Here is a 19,559-nt window from a genome sequence, read left to right as displayed (position 1 = left end):
GGCTTTGGTTGTGATTTCAAGATAGCTAAGTTAAAGGGTTTCCTTGCTGCCTTAAAAACACACACACACAGAATAATACAACTGGAATGAACAGACTGCACTGTTCATTTTTTTTCAGACTCTAAAAGACACAATGCAGACAAGAAGGGAATGAAGGAGGAAGTGACGAGAGGAAGATGAACAAAGCTAAATGCCTTCAGCAGGGAGAGGAAACAAAAACTGAGATTCACCTCATAACTGTAAGTAACAGATCTAGAAAGGAAGACATTATGATGTTGGGGCAGGAGCTGGAGATGAAACGGTGGTGGTAGTTGTTTAAAACTGTTTAAGGAAAATGTGCCTACGTAGGTTCTCTCCTCCAACCTCAACAGAAAATGGCAGATTATATTTTAGAGAAATTAAACTAGTGAGCCCCAGACCTGGGGCCACTGGGAGTAGAGGTGGAGACACAAATGACACAGTAAAGTGTCAGACTGGTGTAGAAGTAATTGTGGGTTTTGCTATTGAAAATGACCAAAACCACAATTACTTTTGCACCAACCTAAATAGAATACTGAAAACAGAATAATCTAGTGCATGCCTGTATAACTGTGGGACCTCAGCCCCATTCCCAATCTAGCTTCAGAATACCAGCAGCCAAGCTCATACACTCCAGGCAGGAGGACAGTGAAGGACCCTAATTTGAAGAATCTAAACCATCTCAAAGAAAAGACCAATAGATACTGACATTTAGAAGTTTGTAGGAATATGCTGGCTGTCTCCCCAAATGCCCTACCTGCAGTGAAGCCCAAAAGAACCTTAACTTGCTTTTTGATATATCATTGTTCAATATAAACAACCAAGGTTCAGCAGACATTTGAAAACAGAAGATAATGCTTCTGTGAAATAACAGGGCACTATAAAAAAGTAACAGTCAGAAAAAAAGAAAGTGTTCAGAAGTTAAAAATATGACAGCTGAAATAAAAATAATTTCATACAAGTGTTAAAGTCAAAGAAAATCTCTCAAAGTAAAACCAAAAGATAAGGAAAAGAGGAGAAAATCAGAAGATCCATGAGTACTAATAATACCTGATAATATTAATTACAGGAGAGAAAAGAGAAAATGGTGTGGCAGTAATAAAGAGAATTTAAAAATTTACCAACTTGAAAACAATCACTGAGTATCCACTGCAAATAATGAAAAAAGACCCCAACAAGGCACATCACAGTAAAATATCAAACTCCAGAGGAAAAGATCTAGACCAGGGACGAAAATAACATATAAAAAAGCACCCCCTCATCCATAGAGTGTATGTTCCAAAACTGTGGATAGCACCAAACCCCATTTATACTGTTTTTCCCCATACACACTTATCTATGATAAAGTTTAATTTATACATGGAGCACAGTGAGAGATTAACAATAACTAATAATAGAACAATTCTCTTGTGCTTTGGGGCCATTAAGTCAAATAAGGGTTGTTTGAACACTGTTATACTGCAAGTCTATCTGCTACCCTAGATGGCTATTAAGTGATTAACAAGCAGGTAGTGTATACTGTGTAGACATGCCGGACAATGGAATGATTCACAACCCAAACAGGAAGGAGAGGGCCGGTGTGAAATTTAATCACACCACTAAAAACAGTGTATAATTTAAAACGTATAAATTATTGGATGGGTGTGGTGGCTCATGTCTGTAATCCCAGAACTTTGGGAGGCTGAGGTGGGAGGATCGCTTGAACTCAGGAGTTTGAGGCTATGAGCAATGAGCTACAATTACACCACTGCACTCCAGCCCAGAAGACTGAGCAAGACCCTGTCTCTAAAAAACAATCATAAAAAATAAACTGGTATTTCAGATTTTAATAAGCATATTAATGAGGCTTGCATTCATGAAACCTGAAAATTTAGAAGGATCTACTTTGATTAGTTAAAATAAGGCTGATGGAAGTGTGTCAGTCAATACGGGAATACCTGTTCATCATGTTCATTTTCTTCGGTAGCTTCAGTGTTAGCCTGGAGGGAAGTCTGGACATCCACAGGGCCTTCTTCAAATTCTTCCATTTCTTCATCCTCATTTTCATCTTCTCCACTTCCATAATTAGTTAAAGCCTGAGTTTCAGCTTTAGACAAATCTAAGTTGATTAATACACAATTTTTAGTAAATTTCAGCACATAATCTTAACAACAGCTACCACTTATTGCATTCCTGCATGGCACAGATGCTTTATATACAGTATCTGAAATCCTCAAACAGTATGTATTAAAAACTTACAGTGCAGAAAGTCTAGATAATTTAGTCAGGGTCACAGTGAAATTCAAAATCAGAGTTCTTTGACACTTAATTCTATACTTGTTACACTCCACCAAACTGTTCCAATAAATGACCTACAAAAAACTAAAGTATAAAGATAGATAGTACAGAGCCTTTAAACTTACTAATAGACACTGGACATCCTTCACTTTCTTCATCTTCCTCTTGATCAGAAATATCAGATCTTACATTTTTGGGACCATCATACACCTCAGATGTTTGAGTCTGCTTAACTGTTTCAGTTTCATCCTTGTCCTAGACACAAAAATATTTGAGTAATTAAAGTACATGTATATAATTCCTTAAAGTACACGTATAAAAGGTATATAGTAAGTCTATCGTATTAATAATGATCATTATCTAATAAAAAATACAAAGAACCATTTTTGATAGTCTAGTTTTATTTTTAAAATAAAAAAGTCTCAGGAAAAAGGTCATTTGATGATACACTCTGCTTTCAAACATTAAGGTAAAAGCTGTTAAAATAATTTTATATTGTTTCAAAAGCATTATTTTTAGGCTTTTTTTTTTTTTGAGGCACAGTCTCGCTCTGTTGCCCAGGCTGGAACGCAGTAGCATGATCTCGGCTCAATACCAGCTCTGCCTCCCAGGTTCTAGCAATTCTCCTGTCTCAGCCTCCTGAATAGCTGGGACTACAGGCACACGCCTGGCTAATTTTTGTATTTTTAGTATGGATGGGGTTTCACCATGTTGGCCAGGCTGGTCTGGAACTCCTGACCTCGTGATCCACCCGCCTTGGCCTCCCAAAGTGCTGCGATTACAGGCGTGAGCCACCACGCCCAGCCATATTTTTAAGCAAAAATTAATTAGCACATACTTTGTCTTCATCATCAATCTCTCCAGCAGGTGAGCCATGAGAGCCATGATCTTCAAGAATCCTTTTAGCCTTTAAAACAAATCAATTACACAGAACTTAGCAACATACTTAGATACATAATTTAGCATTTCTCATGTCTCAGCCTCCCAAAGTACTGGGATTATAGACCTAAGCCTGGCCTGTATTACTTTCTAATCATTTATTATACTATCGTGCTGTTTTATTTTCATCAAGCTCTTAGCAACGTCTGAAATTTATTTATATCCAGAAAATAAATATCATGAAAAGTGTGAAATGGACAGCCTGACTTCGTCTACTTTAGATTCTAAGAAAGAAGAGCCATCTCTGTTTGGGTCTTGGCTTGTTTCCTTCTCATAAAAGAGGGTCAGGAAAAGGGTACACATCTAGGGAAAAGGCTTCCTGGTATGCCTCAACTTGAGGCAGAACAGTCATCCAATCTCTCATGTGATCAAAATTAATTTGACAAGGTAGAACAAACTACAGGGACGTAAAACCAAAGCCCTAACTAATAAGCATTTGTGTTGACTGGGAGTGACCTCTGGGTAATGCATATTCTCGAAGAATCTACAGGGATCAATAACAGACATGGCAGGCACCTGGCACTGGCCCAGGATCAGATCCCAGTCCTTCTCTCATCTTTCAAGACCTGAATACAGGACAATAATGTGAACTGGTTATCTGACAATGTACATTTAACATCAATTCCTGTCTGCATTCCTGATCTTTAGCAACTGCTGTTAGTCCTCAAATTCCACAAGTGACTAGCATATGTAATGACTTATAATGTGATTAACTGGTATTACTAAAAACAACTACTTTTGCTGAGGTAAAATGTGATTTCAGTTAATAATAATGATCAAGAACTGTATTTATGTGCCAATTATCCTAAAAATCAAAATGAACGTTATTTACCTCTTTGGCATAAGATTGTATCACTCCAGTTGCTTCTATTTTCCTTTTGCATCTCTGTTTAACAGTTATACTATTATTATCCAAATCTTGCATAAGCTTAAAGAAAGCCAATTCATTGAACAACACTTCAGATATCTCTACAAGAAGATCTTCTCCACAGTCTTTAAGTTTTCTGCCAGCAAATTTTGCCAGTGAATCCTATTCAAAGATAAACCAAATAATTTTTAAAGATAGTAAACTTCAATTATAAAATACTATTACTTTTAAGTACTGAAAAACTTAAAACTAATGTTTATGATTACTAAGGAAAGATAGGCTGTTAGTATTACTAAAGAATACTGCTATATTACTAAGTGGGAATGTTGCTAGTCCTGCTTAAAGAGTATACACAAGGGAAGAACATATATGGTCATCTATATTTAGTCCCTATTTGATGTAACTGCTGGGCACAAATGAATTCAGACAGGGATTTCTAATACCAGAAAGTTCCCTGACAGTACAGGAGATACAATATATACTACAGTAATAAATACTAAGTGCTATGAAAGGAAAAGACAAAATCTTCCACCTCTAAATGTACCATTAGAATATTTTTAAAGCTTCCTCCTTTACTTAAGACAACCATTCTAATTTAAATTTTTCTTCAAAAGTAAACATTAGTTCTATTCAAGTTGATATATAGGATCATGTAAAAGAAAATAGGATTTCAAGACCCTCTACATTTATTATGTCAAGGAGGAAGTTAAGCCCTGGCAACTTGAACGTTGGTGATTTCTCCTTCTTAGACAACACATTAACTCTTTTCCTCATTGTTCTTGTTCTGTAAATGACTAGGAAAGATCAAGAGACCAGACCTCCTGCCTCCCAACCACTGATGTTTGTTACAGATTAACTGCCTCCTTTACTGTCCTGTACCTAAGTCAGATCAGGGGGCAGAAAAGACTCATCTTCTACCTTTTCTGAAACAAAAACATCACCTCAACTAATTAGCCTGTTGTAACTATGCATTAAAGCCTTATATAGAAAGATGCTGAAACTCTGTTAAGCTTCTCTAAACTCTGTCCACATAAATTAGCAGTCCCCAACCTTTCTGGAACCAGGACCTGGTTTCACAGAAGACAACGTTTCCCCCAACCATAGGTTGGGGGAAGGTTTCGGAATGATTCAAGCACATTACATTGACTGACTGTGCCCTTTATTACACTGTTAACATATAGTGAAATAATTATACAACTCACCATAATGTACAATCAGTGGGAGCCCTGAGCTTATTTTCCTGCAACTAGATGGTCTCATCTGGGGGTGATGGGAGACAGTGACAGGTCAGGAATTAGATTCTCATAAGGAGCATGTAACCTAGATCCCTCACACGTGCAGTTCACAGTATGGTTCACACTCCTATGAGAATCTAATGCTGCTGCTGATCTGACAGGAGGTGGAGCTCAGGTGGTAATGAGAGCCATGGGGAGAGACTGTAAATACAGATGAAGCTCTGCTCACTCGCCTGCTGCTCACCAGCCTGGGGGTTGGGGACCCCCGATATAAATGATCCCAAACTTCTGATGTCTATTCTTTGGAATCTGTGCTTCCCAGGCAGCTATCCCTCCAACACTGTGCTTGAATAAACTCTCTTCAAAGTAGATTCTGACCCTTTTGATTATTTTAGGTTGAGAATCTTCAAATAAGTAAGTATACTCTACACATTTTTAGTAAAACCACTCCTCTTTTTCCTTCTAAAATATGGACTACCCTATTTAGCAAACAGGCAAACAACTATGATGTTCAATGCCTGCTCCTCTCCCCCACCAAAAGACTATCTTATGTAGTACAGTTATGGTAAAAACGTACATATGCTGGGTGCTTTGCGGAAAAAACAATTCTTGAACGGGTTTCAGAAGGAAAAATGTAGAAGATGGTAATTTAAGCTCTAGCTCATAAAAATTTTTCAATACTCTGGGCAATATTTAACGTAAATTAACTTGTATTCTTCATGTATGTCCTCTTCTGAAAAAATCAAGAATGGGATGAAAGAAAAGCAGTCAAACCTTAGACTGAGAAAAAAATCTTTAGAAATTAATGCTTTGGGATCTGTCCACAATTATCATAGAAGGCAAAACTGAGGAAGGGCTACATAGATCTTGATAAAAAATATTTAAATTATAATTTCTCTTTTAGCCTTATTCTAAAATGGAGTTTCCTACAATGCACAACACCATCAATGTTTTATAGTTCTTAGAAATTATCTGTTAATTACTACTAATGGGGCCAGGACAATTTGTCCTTTAGTCTTAATACTAACAAAATGGAAAATTACAGTGATACAAATTTGCATCAAGCCCAAGGTTTAAAAAAAGTTAATAGTGATTATCTAAAACCAGTTTAAACACAGAAATAAGAAACAAAGCCAAGTTTCATAAGAAAATTCTGTAATAAAGATGAGAAGAAAAATGTATCACCTAATGTGGAGTAAAAATACATATCACTGAACTATCTCAATGGAAAAACATTCAGGTAAATATAAAGGTAAAGATGTTTGTCATATGGAATAAACAAGGTAATTTTATTAACACTAACATGGGATTTCTCAACCTTGGCACTGTTGACATTTAGGGCCAGATAATACTTTGCTATGGGGTACTGTCCTGTGTATTGTCAAATGTTTATCAAGATTCTTCCTGGTCTCTACCCATTAGTTGCCAGTACCTGTCCTCCTCTCAGCCCTCCTACCTTCTCCACACTACTTGCTGTGATAAACAAAATGGCTGCAGACACTGCTAAATGTCTCCTAGGAGGCAAATTCTCTCCCAGTTACTGACTTACTATAATTTAAGCGTACTGGTACACCCTAAAAAGTCTCTACAACCAGCTAGTCTCTGGCTTCAGAAATTTCCCTGATTAGTCAAATTACTTTAGCCAATTATTTTAGAAACAGCCACAGAATACTTTGTAAACATTTCAAACTCAAAATGTTTTCAGTGAGAAGATAAACCAAACCAGTAAAAGCTTATAAGAGACATGCCTTAGAGATGACCAAATTAAATGAAGATACAAACAGGACCTAATAATACAATATTATTTTAACCAAGTGACAACTAAAAAGTATTACATCATCATCCCAAATGGACGCTAGATTGGATGTCCACCAGAATAAACTGTGTAATGCAAGAAAATGCCTCACCCACACCCCCAAAAAAAAACCTTACCACACAGTACATATTGGTAAATCATACAAGTATAAACTCTTACCTGTAATATACTTCCAAGTTGTTTATGAAAGAACTTTACAAACTCTTTGCTCTCATCATTTTGCTGGGTAAGGGTCAAAACCATGCGCCTTACTGAAGTTAGAAGCTGCGAGGAGCATACTTCATCCATGTGCTCCTGAGAAAAACCCTAGTTGGTTAGAATATAAACTTACCTATTGTTTAAAAAAAGAAAATCAATCCATATAATATAAAATGTTAATTTTTAATTTTCTTGCATAGATGCTCCCCAATTTTCAGATGTCTGTTTAGAAATATCCATTCATAAGAAAAGCCAAACTCCTACTTTATTCATACATATTGAGAGGTTTGGCAATTTTGACCCACGAAAGCAGATGATGACCAGTAAAAGAACTGGCTGATCCAGTACTTTTCGGCACTTTCTTTCTGTACCTTTCTGTACCTTAAGGAGAACTATTCATGCTAGTTTCCATTTTGCCAATCTTTCTGTTTTCATTCAGTTAATTTCAAATACTCTTACAAGCATACTCACCTTGTACCCAATTCCCTATTATTTTCTAACTCAGGGTTTCTCAACCTTCACATTATTGACAACCTGTGCATTGTAGGATATTTAGCATTATCCTGGCCTCTACCCACTAGATGCCAGTAACACCTCCTCCCTACACCACCTCGACAACTAAAAATATCTTTAGACATTCTCAAATGTCTTGAGGGTTAACATCACCCCCTAACTTTCTTAACAAATCACTTCAGTCAAGTGTCTCTTCTTAAACTTCCTTAAGAAGCATGTGTGAGCTACAAAATAATATGAATCATGGTTAACTTTCTGAGGATGAGTCCATAAATCATCGATATCAAGTAATCTCAAGGTTCTAATCCTTCTTATTCTACTAAATCCATTTAAGCAAATCCTATAAACTTTTCTCAGTTCAGTCCCCCCCACCAATACATATCTATAAAACGAGGGTGCCAAACTAGATGTTCAAGGTCCCATCTCAGACTTAAGCTCATTTAAAATAATGTATGTGTCAAGACAGGTGATTTAAAAAAACAAACAAACAACAAAACAACTGTCCCTGTCTTCAGAGAGTCAAATACTACGCAGAAGTCAGATATGTATATAAATAATCACTATAAGCTCCGTGCTGTCTGGCAGCTAACACTTTTTTAACTGCAGGTATTCTTATTTATCACAAAATACAGTGGCTCACAGGAGACATTACTTACTGAATAAATAAATATTTTTAAAAAGCACCCACTAGGTGCTCTAAGGAGCTGTAGGAGCATACTTTGTACATGTATATAATTCCTTAAAGTACACGTATAAAAGGTATATAGTAAGTCTATCGTATTAATAATGATCATTATCTAATAAAAAATACAAAGAACCATTTTTGATAGTCTAGTTTTATTTTTAAAATAAAAAAGTCTCAGGAAAAAGGTCATTTGATGATACACTCTGCTTTCAAACATTAAGGTAAAAGCTGTTAAAATAATTTTATATTGTTTCAAAAGCATTATTTTTAGGCTTTTTTTTTTTTTTTTTTTTTGAGGCACAGTCTCGCTCTGTTGCCCAGGCTGGAACGCAGTAGCATGATCTCGGCTCAATACCAGCTCTGCCTCCCAGGTTCTAGCAATTCTCCTGTCTCAGCCTCCTGAATAGATGGGACTACAGGCACACGCCTGGCTAATTTTTGTATTTTTAGTATGGATGGGGTTTCACCATGTTGGCCAGGCTGGTCTGGAACTCCTGACCTCGTGATCCACCCGCCTTGGCCTCCCAAAGTGCTGCGATTACAGGCGTGAGCCACCACGCCCAGCCATATTTTTAGGCCCCCCCAGAAAAAAAACAGAGCTCTTCATCTCCCCCTTCTCCCAAGCCTTCTTGATTTCAGTAAATCGTATTTCCTCCCAGCCAGTTTTCTCTCTCTCTCGACACTCTAACCATTAGTAGGACCTACTGATTTCCTAACTATATCCCAATTATGTATTTCTTTATCACCACCCTTATCTAAGCCACTATCATTTCTCTGCTGGTCTCACTGCACTCCTGACCCCCTTATAATCAATTTTCTAAAAACAAGCCAGACTTTGTTTCTTTGCTTAAAACCTTCTAAGAGTTTCCCTTCAAACTTTGAGAGCAAAGTCCAAACTTCTAACCATGGCCTGTAATATTTTATACAATTAGCCCTTGCCTCCCTTTCAACTTAGTCTCATACAAATATCCTCCAACCATATAGACTTTCCCTCTAGTTCCTTCAACACGCGAAGCTAATTCTCACCTTAAGGCCAGTGCACTGTCTAGAACGATCCTGGTTTACACTGGCTCCTTAGTGACATCTCTACTTAAATGTTCCCTCATTAGAAGCTTTCCCTGATCATCCAACATAAAACAGACACCATCATATCACCAAATTTTAATTCTGAGCATGGCCTGTATCATTAACTGATAAACAGTTACTTATATGTCTTTTATTTACTTATGTTATTTCAGAGTGTATTCCCACTCTAGCATGCAAGCTCCATGAGAGCAAAGGCCTTGTTCACTGCTAGGTCTGCCAAACCTGGCATTAAGTAGGCATTTTCTAAATATTTTTGAATGAATGTTGTGGATCCATTAAAAAAAAGGCAGGGGTGGAGCAAGATGGCAGAACAGGAGCCTCCACCAATCATCTTCCCCTTCTGGAACACCAAATTTTAACAACTACACACAAAAAAAGCACCATTATAAGAATAAAAACCAGGTGAGCAATCATGGTACCTGCTTTTAACTTTGTATTGCTGAAAGGGACACTGAGGGTAGGAAAGACCATCTAGAATTGCTGACGCCACCCCTCCCCCAACCCTAGGCAGCACTGACTGCAGCAATGCAAGTGACTCCTTCTGCTTGAGGAGACGAGAGCAAGGAGTAAAAAGGACTTTGTGTTGCATCTTGGATACCAGCTCAGCCACAGCTACAACAGGGCACCGGCAGAGTTGTGAGGTCGCCATTCCAGACCCCAGCTCCAAGATGACATTTTTAGATACACTCTGGCCCAGAAGGAAACCCATTGCCTTAAAGGGAAAGACCCAGTCCTGGAAGGATTAATCTTGGCTTAATCTTAACCTGCTGACTAAAGAGCCCTTGAACCTTGAATAACTGACAGTGATACCCACGTAGTATGCCATGGGCCTTGGGTGAGACTCAGAGATGTTCTGGCTTCAGGTGAGATCCAACGTATACTGAGCTGTGATGGCTATGGTGAAAGATTCCTTCTGCTTGAGAAAAGGAGAGGAAAAAGGGGACTTTGTCTTGCACCTTAAGTACCAGAGCGATCACAGTGGGGTAGAGCAGCAAGCAGGCTCCTGGGATCCGCAGTTCGAGAACTTGGCTCCTGGACAGCATTTCTGGACCTGCCCTGGGCCAGAGGAGAGCCCACTGCCCTGAAGGGTGAGTCCCAGGCCTGGCAGCATTCACCACAAGCTGACTAAAAAGCCCTTGGGCTTTAAATGAATATTAGCAGAACTCATGGGCCGGTGGTCATGGTGGTAGCCACCAGGAGAGACTCCTCTGCTTATGGAAAGCAGAGGTAAAAGTGGGAAGGACTTTGTCTTGTGGTTTAAAGGCCAGCTTAGCCACAGTAGGACAGAATACCAGGTAGATTTCTAAGCTCAAGGACAGTATCTGTGGACCCATTAGGGACCTGGGGGAACTCACTGCCCTGAAGGGAAAGACACAAACCTGGCTGGCTTCCCCACCTGCTAATAGTAGGAGCCCTAGGGCCTTGAGCGAATTTAGGCAAATTTAGGCGGTAGCCAGGTAGTGGTTAACAGAGGGTCTTGGGCAAGCCCCAGTGCTGTGTTGTGCTGGCTTTAGGTATGACCCAGCACAGTCACAGTGGTAGTCACCAAAGGGGTGCCTCCATCACCCCATCTCCATCCAGCTCCAGGCATTTCAACACAGAGATTCCATTTATTTGAGAGAAAGTAAAGGAAGAGAACAGAAGTCTCCGCCTGGTAATTCAGAGAATTCTTCTGGATCTTATCCAAAATCACCAAAGTGGTATACCTCTATGAGTCTGCAAAAAGCACAGTGTTTTTGGGCTTGGGACCCAAGTCCCTTTGAATACCTGGAAAGCTTTCCCAAGAAGAATGGGCACAAACAAGCCCAGACTGTGAGGCCTACAAGATACAAGGCCTATATGTAACTCTTCAATGCCCAGACACCGACAAACATCCACAAGCATCAAGACCATACAGAAAATCACGACCTCAACAAAGGAACCAAATAAGGCACCAGTGGCCAATCCTGGAGAAAGAGAGATATGTGACCTTTCAGACAGAGAATTCAAAATAGCTGTCTTGAGGAAACTCAAACAAATTCAAGATAACACAGGAAGCAAATTCAGAATTTTTTTTTTTTTTCCAGACAGAACCTTGCTCTGTCACCCAGGCTAGAGTGTGGTGGCACAATCTCGGCTCACTGCAACCTCCACCTCCCGGGTTCAAGCGATTCTCCTGCCTCGGCCTCCCAAGTAGCTGTCATTATAGGTGCACACCACCATGTCCAGCTATTTTTTTTTTTTTTGTATGTTGTAGTAGAGGCAGGGTTTCACCGTGTTGGCCAGGCTGGTCTCAAACTCCTGACCTCAAGTGATCACCCGCCCCAGCCTCCCAAAGTGCTGGGATCACAGGTGTGAGCCATAGCGCCTGGCAGGGAATTCAGAATTCTATATTCATAGATAGAGATAATTTAAAAGAATCAAGCAGAAATTCTAGAGTTGAAAAACGCAACTGACATACTAAAGAATGCATCAATCTCTTAACAGAATTGATCAAGCTATAGAATTAGCTTGAAGACAGGCTCTTTGAAAACACACAACTTGAGGAGACAAAAGAAAAAAAAAGTAAAACACAATAAAGCACACCTACAGGATCTGCAAAATAACCTCAACAGGACAAATCTAAGTTAATGGCCTTAAAGAGGGGGTAGAGAGAGACAGAGGTAGTAAGCTTAACAACATTCAAGTACAAGAAGGTTACAGAAAACCAGGATAGTTTAATCCAAATAAGACTATCTCAAGGCATTTAATAATCAAACTCCCAAACATCAAGGATAAAGGACCCTAAAAGCAGCAAGAGAAAAGAAACAAATAACATATAATGGGGTTCCAATATATCTGGCAGTAGACTTGTCACTAGAATCCTTACAGGTCAGGAGAGAGTGTCATGACATGTTTCAAGTGCTGAAGGAAGAAAACTTTTACCCTAGAATAGTATATCCAGCAAAAATATCCTTCAAACATGAAGGAGAAATACTTTCCCAGACAAAAGCTGAGGGATTTCATCAACACCAGACCTGCCTGACAAGAAATACTAAATACTTTATTTCCATCTAAAAGAAGACATCAATGAGCAGTAAGATATCGTCTGAAGGTACAAAATTCACCAGTAATAGAAAGTACACAGAATATTATAACACTGTAATTGCGGTGTGTAAACTACTCTTAAGTGGAAAGACAAAATGATGAACCAACCAAAAATAGTAACTACAACAACTTTTCAAGACATGGTACAATAAGATATAAAGGGAAACAACAACAAGTTAAAAAGCAGGGAAACAAAGTTAACATTTGCATAAGTTTTCATTTTGTTTGCTTGTTTGTTTATGCAATCAGTGTTATCGGTTTAAAACACTGAGTTATAAGACAGCATTTGCAATCCTCATGGTAACCTGAAATCCAAAAACATACACATAACAGATACGAAAACAATGGATGTTAAAAAACAAGAAAAGCATGAGCAAACCAAACCCAAAATAGAAGAAATAATAAAGATCAAAGCAGAAATAAATGAAATTGAAATAAAACACAAAAGAGCAACGAAACAAAAAGTTGGTATTTTAAAAGATACATAAAATTGGCAAACCATTAACCAGACTAAGAAAAAAAGACAAAAACCCAAATAATATCAGAGATGAAAAAGGAGACATTACAACCGATACCTCGGAATTCAACAATACATTAAAAAGATGATCCATCATGACCAAGTGGGATTTATCCCAGGGATGCAAGGATGGTTCAACATAGGTAAATCAATCAATGTAATAACATCATATCAACAGAATGAAGGACAAAACCCATATGATCATTTTAACTGATGCTGAAAAACCATTTGATAAAATTCAACATCCTTTCATGATAAAAGCCCTCAAAAAACTGGGTATAGAAGAAACATACCTAAATATACTAGAAGCCATATACAACAGACCCACAGCTAGTATCATACTAAATGGGGAAACACTGAAAGCCATTCCTTTATGATCTGGAACACAACAAGGATGTCCACTTTCACCACTGTTATTCAACATAGTACTGGAAGTCCTAGCTAGAGTAATCAGACAAGAGAAAGAAATAAAGGGGATCCAAATTGGAAAGGAAGAATCAAATTATCCTTGTTTGTATATGATATATATATAATCTTATACTTGGAAAAGCCTAGAGACTCCACAAGAATACTATTAGAACTGATCAACAAATTCAGTAAAGTTGCAGGATACAAAGTCAACACACAAAAATCAGTAGCATTTCCATATGCCACCAGTAATCTCATTTACAACAGACACAAATAAAATTAAATACCTAAGAATTAACCAAATAAGTGAAAGATCTCTACAATGAAAACTATAAAACACTGATGAAAGAAATTTAAAAAGACACAAAAATGGAAAGATATTCCACGTTCATGGATTGGAAAAATCGATATTGTTAAAATGTCTGTACTCCCCAAAGCAATCTACAGATTCAATGCAATTGTGATCAGAATACCAATGACATTCTTCACAGAGAAAAAAGAATCCTAAAATTTATAGGAACCACAAAAAAAGCTCAGAATAGCCAAAGCTATCTTGAGCAAAAAGAACAAAACTGAAAAGAATCACATTAACCTGCCTTCAAATTATACCACAGAGCTATAGTAACCAAAACAGCGTGGCACTGGCATACAAACAACAGAAACACAGACCGACAGAACAGAACAGAGAACCCAGAAACACAGACCGATAGAACAGAACAGAGAACCCAGAAACAAATCCACATACCTACAATAAACTCATTTTCAACAAAGGTGCCAAGAACATACATTGGGGAAAAGACAGTCTTTTCACACTAAATCGTGCTGGGGTAACTGGATATCCATATGCAGAGGAATGAAACTAGACCTCTATCTCTCACCACATACAAAAGTCAAATCAAAATGGATTAAAGACATAAATCTAAGACCTCATACTATGAAACTATTATATGAAAACAGTGGGGAAACTCTGCAGGACACTGGTCTGGGCAAAAATTTCTTGAGTGATACCCCACAAGAACTGGCAACCAAAGCAAAAGCAGACAAATGGGATCACTTCAAGTTAAAAAGCTTCTGCAGAAGAAAAGAAACAAACAACAAAGTGAAGAGACAACCCACAGAATGAGAGAAAATATGTGCAAACCATCCGACAAGGGATTAATAACCAGCATATATAAAGAGTTCAAACAACTCTATAGGAAAAAATCTAATAATCTAATTTTAAAATGTGCAGAAGATCTAAAGACACATTTCTCAAAAGACGACACACAAATGGCAAACAGGCATATAAAAGGTGCTCAACATGATCACAGAAATGAAAATCAAAACTACAACGAGAAATCATCTCACCTCTGTTAAAATGGCACTTATCCCAAAGACAGGCAATAATAAATGCTGGCGAGGATGTGGAGAAAAGGGAACTTTCATACACTGCTGGTGGGAATGTAAATTAGTACAACCCCTCTCGAGAACAGTTTGGAAGTTGCTCAAAAAACTGAAAATACAGCAAGAGCTACCATACGATCCAGCAATCCCACTGCTGGGTATATACAGAAAAGAAAGGACATCAGTGTATTAAAGGGGTATCTGCACACTCATGTTTGTTGCAGTACTGTTCACAACAACCAAGATTTGGAAGCAACCTAAGTGTCCATCAACAGATGAACAGATAAAGAAAATGTGGTACAGACACACAATGGAGTACTATTCAGCCATAAAAAATAATGAGACCTTGTCATCTGCAACAACATGGATGCAACTGGAGGTCATTATGTTAAGTGAAGTTAGCCAGGCACAGAAAGACAAACTTCGTATGTTCTCACTTACTTGTGGGAGCTAAAAATTAAAACAATTTAACTCATGGAGATAAAGTGTATAAGGATGGTTACCAGAGGCTATGAAAGGTAGTAGGGAATAGGGAAGATGGTTAATGGGTACAAAAAGTAGTTAGAATGAATGAATAAGATCTATTATTTAACAGCACAACAGGGTGACTACAGTCAATAATTTAATTATACATTTTAAAATAACTAAAAGAGTATAACTGGATTGTTTGTAACACAAAGGTTAAATGCTTGAGGGGATGGATACCCCATTTACCATGATGTGATTATTACATATTGCATGCCTATATCAAACTATTTCATGTACCCCATAAATATACACACCTACTATATACTCACAAAAACTAAAAATAATATATACTCACAAAAACTAAAAATAAAATAAAGGTGATAAATCCTGAAAAGATGCAGTAGAAAAATAATGATCTACAAAGAAGTTTATGATATAGTAAATGAAAAAGGCGGAATATGCACATGTGTACAAAATATTACTGAAAGGTTCAGAGAATGTTGGTAGGGTGAAAAAATTATGGGTGACAGTTTTTTTGTTGTTGTTTACCTATACCGTTGAACTTTATCACAGTAAGGTCCTCTGTATGAATTAAAAAACAAAACATAGAAAGTTTCGTTTATTTTTTAAAATAATTGCTTACCTTCAAAAAAGGAATGACTTCTTTCATAATTGCTTTAATTTGCCGGTCCAGCTGCTGAGTATCAATTCTAGGACATGGGATGGTAGAAACTTCACTTACAGGTTGTTGTGAACTATGATTTTCAATAACGGGAGTTTCTAATTTTTAAAAAGAAAATACATTAGCCTAACAAAGCCTATTATATATACATATATGCCTTTATGTTGAAATTTGAAAAATATTAAATTTGATGATTTTATGCTAACATAATACAAAGAAACATGTTTGTAGTTTTAGCACCCCATCAATTAAAATATAGTAATAAAACCACCATTAGATATCACATATTTAAATTTTTTACATAGAATTATTATTACTTCTAATCAATAAAAAATATATCTTCAAAATCTAATCCCTGAAACCACAAAAATTCTAGAAGATAACATTGGAGAAACCCTTATAGACACTGGCTTAGGCAGACTTCATGACCAAGAACCCAAAAGCAAATGCAACAAAAACAAAGATAAACAGATGGAACTTAAACTAAAAAGTTTCTGCACAGCAAAAGAAATAATCATCTGAGTAAACAGACAACCCACAGAGTGTGAGAAAGTCTTTGTAAACTACGCATCTGACAAAGGACTAATACCCAGAATCTACAAAGAACTCAAACAAATCAGGAAAAAAAAAATCCCATCAAACAGTGGGCTAAGGCCAGGTGTGGTGTCTCACAGTTGTAATCCCAGCACATTGGGAGGCTGAGGTGGGCAGATCACTTGAGACCAGGAGTTCAAGGCCAGCCTGGACAATATGCTGAAATCCCATCTCTACTAAAAATACAAAACTTAGCTGGACATGGTGGCACATGCCTATAATGCCTGCTACTCGGGAGGCTGAGGCATGAGAATCACTTGAGCCTGGCAGGCAGAGGATGCAGTGAGCTGAGATTGTGCCACTGCACTGCAGCCTGGGCAACAGAGCAAGACTGTGCTCAAATTAAAAAAAAAAAAAAAAAAAAAAAAGTAGTAGTAGTAGTAGGCTAAGGATATAGACAACTCTCAAAAGAAGACACACAAATGGCCAAAAAACTTTTTGGTGATGTTGAGTGAAAAAATGCTCAACATCACTAATTATCAGGAAAATGCAAATCAAAGCACAAACTACAATGTGATACCATCCTACTCCTGCAAGAATGGCTGTAATTTAAAAATCAAAAAATAATAGATGTTAGTGTGGATGTGGTAAAAAGGGAACACTTTTACACTGCTGGTGGGCATGTAAACTAGTATACAACCACTATGGAAAACAGTATGAAGATTCCTTAAACAACTGAAAGTAGATCTACCATTTGATCCAGCAATCTCACTAGTAGGTATCTGCCCAGAAGAAAAGAAGTCATTATATGAAAAAGATACTTGCACGTGCATGTTTATAGCAGCACAATCTGCAGTTGCAAAATATGGAACCAGTCCAAATGTCCATCAATCAACGAGTAGATAAAGAAAATGTGGTATATGTATATATGTGTAGATAGACAGATATATTTGTTTATTTATTTATACACCACAGCATACTACTTAGCCATAAAAAGGAACAAAGTAATGGCATTTGCAGCCATCTGGGTAGAGTTGGAGACCATTAATCTAAGTGATGTAACTCAGGAATGGAAAACCAAACATTGCATGTTCTCACTCCTAAGTGGTAGCTAAGCTATGAGTATGCAAAGACATAAGCAGGATATAGTGGACTTTGGGGTTTCAGGGGAAAGGGTGGGAAGGGGGTGAGGGATAAAACAATACACACTGGGTACAGTGTATACTGCTCAGGTGATGGGTGCACCAAAATCTCAGAAATCACCACTAAAGAACTTATTCATGTAACCAAACACCACCTGTTCTCCAAAAACCTATCTACCGAAAACAAAAATATATACCTTCTAAATTATTAACTGTAGTACTTGCACCAGCACCATCTCCATCCTCAATAATCCTGCAGGTGCATCTCATATTTGAGTTACTTTCAGCCTCAGTCTTCATACGCTCATATTCTCTCATTCTGGCTAATGCTTGATCTAAGTGAATCACGGTGTTACCTACATTTGGAACAAAAATATTTTTTGAGTATGTAAAAGTGAACTTTTTCATATATTCCTCAAAATGCATTAATAAAAAAATGTCCAAACAAAAGGAAGGAAAATTAGCTTTAACAAGTTCTACACACTATACTACTTGAGCACTTCATATACATTATCACACTTACTTAATCCTTAAAATAATCCTATACAGTAGATGACATTACTTTCATTTGCAGAAAATTTAAGTAACTTGCTCAAGGTTTCACAGACAGTTCAATGTAGGAATGAGGATTTAAACTTAGTTATCAAACTCTGAAGCCCATATTTATTTCATTTTGTTGTTTCATTTAAACAATACAAGTAAATTACAAAATGTCATGCAAATTCTGATGAAAACAATGCAACCTAAAACAAGCAAATTAGGTAAGAAAAAGGCCTATCAATGAAATTTCCCAATTCTATGTCTACTTCAGACACAGCTACTGGTGCAGGGTTGTAAGAAAAAAAAAAATACCAGTAAATGAAAGAAAATACGTAGGAGTCAAAGTATTCTGGCAACGCAGAAAGAGAGGGACAACCTAAGGGGTGAGGGTTGGCAGGCCACACAGTAATTTTTCTCTGTAATGGGATGAACTCAATGCAGACCCAAATAAGCATTTACTTAGAGGTCAGCTAAGGCTCAGAGTCCTCAATAATTACAATAAGCAAAAGGAAGACTTTCGTTTTGGCGAACAGTAGGAATGTAATGATAGGGCAAGGCTAAGTCCTTTTCTTTATAGTGGAAAAATACCTTTGAAATAATCTAAGTCTTCTCTTCATCACGTGAACAAACACTAGAGTAACAGGACATTACATTATTTTATCAACTAAGCACCCTGGATGGCAGAATGACTGAATTCTCAGGTTATCTTTTGATTGCCCACAGTCTAGAAACGTATCAAGTATCTAGATATTTTTCTTTTCCTTAAATTTCCTTTCCAAGTCTAGGACTCGAATTTTTTCTCCACTGCAGCCAGGCAACCCTCTAAACCTCTTTTGTTTTACAGCTGATGGGAGAGGGGAAAAAAAAAAAAATCCCAAACAAAAAAAAAAACAACCAAAACCATTTGCTATGCCTGAGAATTACTTGAGGTTTTCACTACAAGTTATTTAAGAAATCTGACTGCTTAACTCAAATTACAAAGTTAACATTTTTATTAAAAATATGATTAGATGAGGCCTGAATTGTTCCCATGAATTAACTAGATGACCTTAAACGATGACCTTTCCTTTAAGGAAAAGGAAATTAACATTTTCTGAACTCAAGCAAGTAAGTTACATTATATTTTCACAAGAACATAGCAAGGTAGGTTAAGATTCCCATTTCCTTAGTATATGCAGAGTCAA

General features: G+C 37.3%; 1 protein-coding gene across 49 annotated transcripts in view; it reads right to left on the bottom strand.

Moving 5' to 3' along the window:
* Positions 1–19,559, bottom strand: part of PCM1 (pericentriolar material 1) — a 101,107-nt gene that overhangs the window by 14,192 nt on the left and 67,356 nt on the right. For all 49 annotated transcript variants that reach the window (XM_055348858.2, XM_055348855.2, XM_055348869.2 and 46 more), the window contains 7 exons: positions 18,033–18,191; positions 16,121–16,257; positions 7,313–7,447; positions 4,067–4,264; positions 3,134–3,202; positions 2,421–2,550; positions 1,956–2,116 (listed from right to left, as the gene is read on the bottom strand). In XM_055348858.2, coding sequence (XP_055204833.2) covers positions 1,956–2,116; positions 2,421–2,550; positions 3,134–3,202; positions 4,067–4,264; positions 7,313–7,447; positions 16,121–16,257; positions 18,033–18,191 — 989 coding nt within the window. The remainder of the gene's footprint in view (positions 1–1,955; positions 2,117–2,420; positions 2,551–3,133; positions 3,203–4,066; positions 4,265–7,312; positions 7,448–16,120; positions 16,258–18,032; positions 18,192–19,559) is intronic.

Source organism: Gorilla gorilla, chromosome 7 (assembly GCF_029281585.2).
Source record: "Gorilla gorilla gorilla isolate KB3781 chromosome 7, NHGRI_mGorGor1-v2.1_pri, whole genome shotgun sequence".
Lineage (NCBI taxonomy): Eukaryota > Metazoa > Chordata > Mammalia > Primates > Hominidae > Gorilla > Gorilla gorilla.
This window is presented reverse-complemented; position numbering and strand designations above follow the sequence as displayed.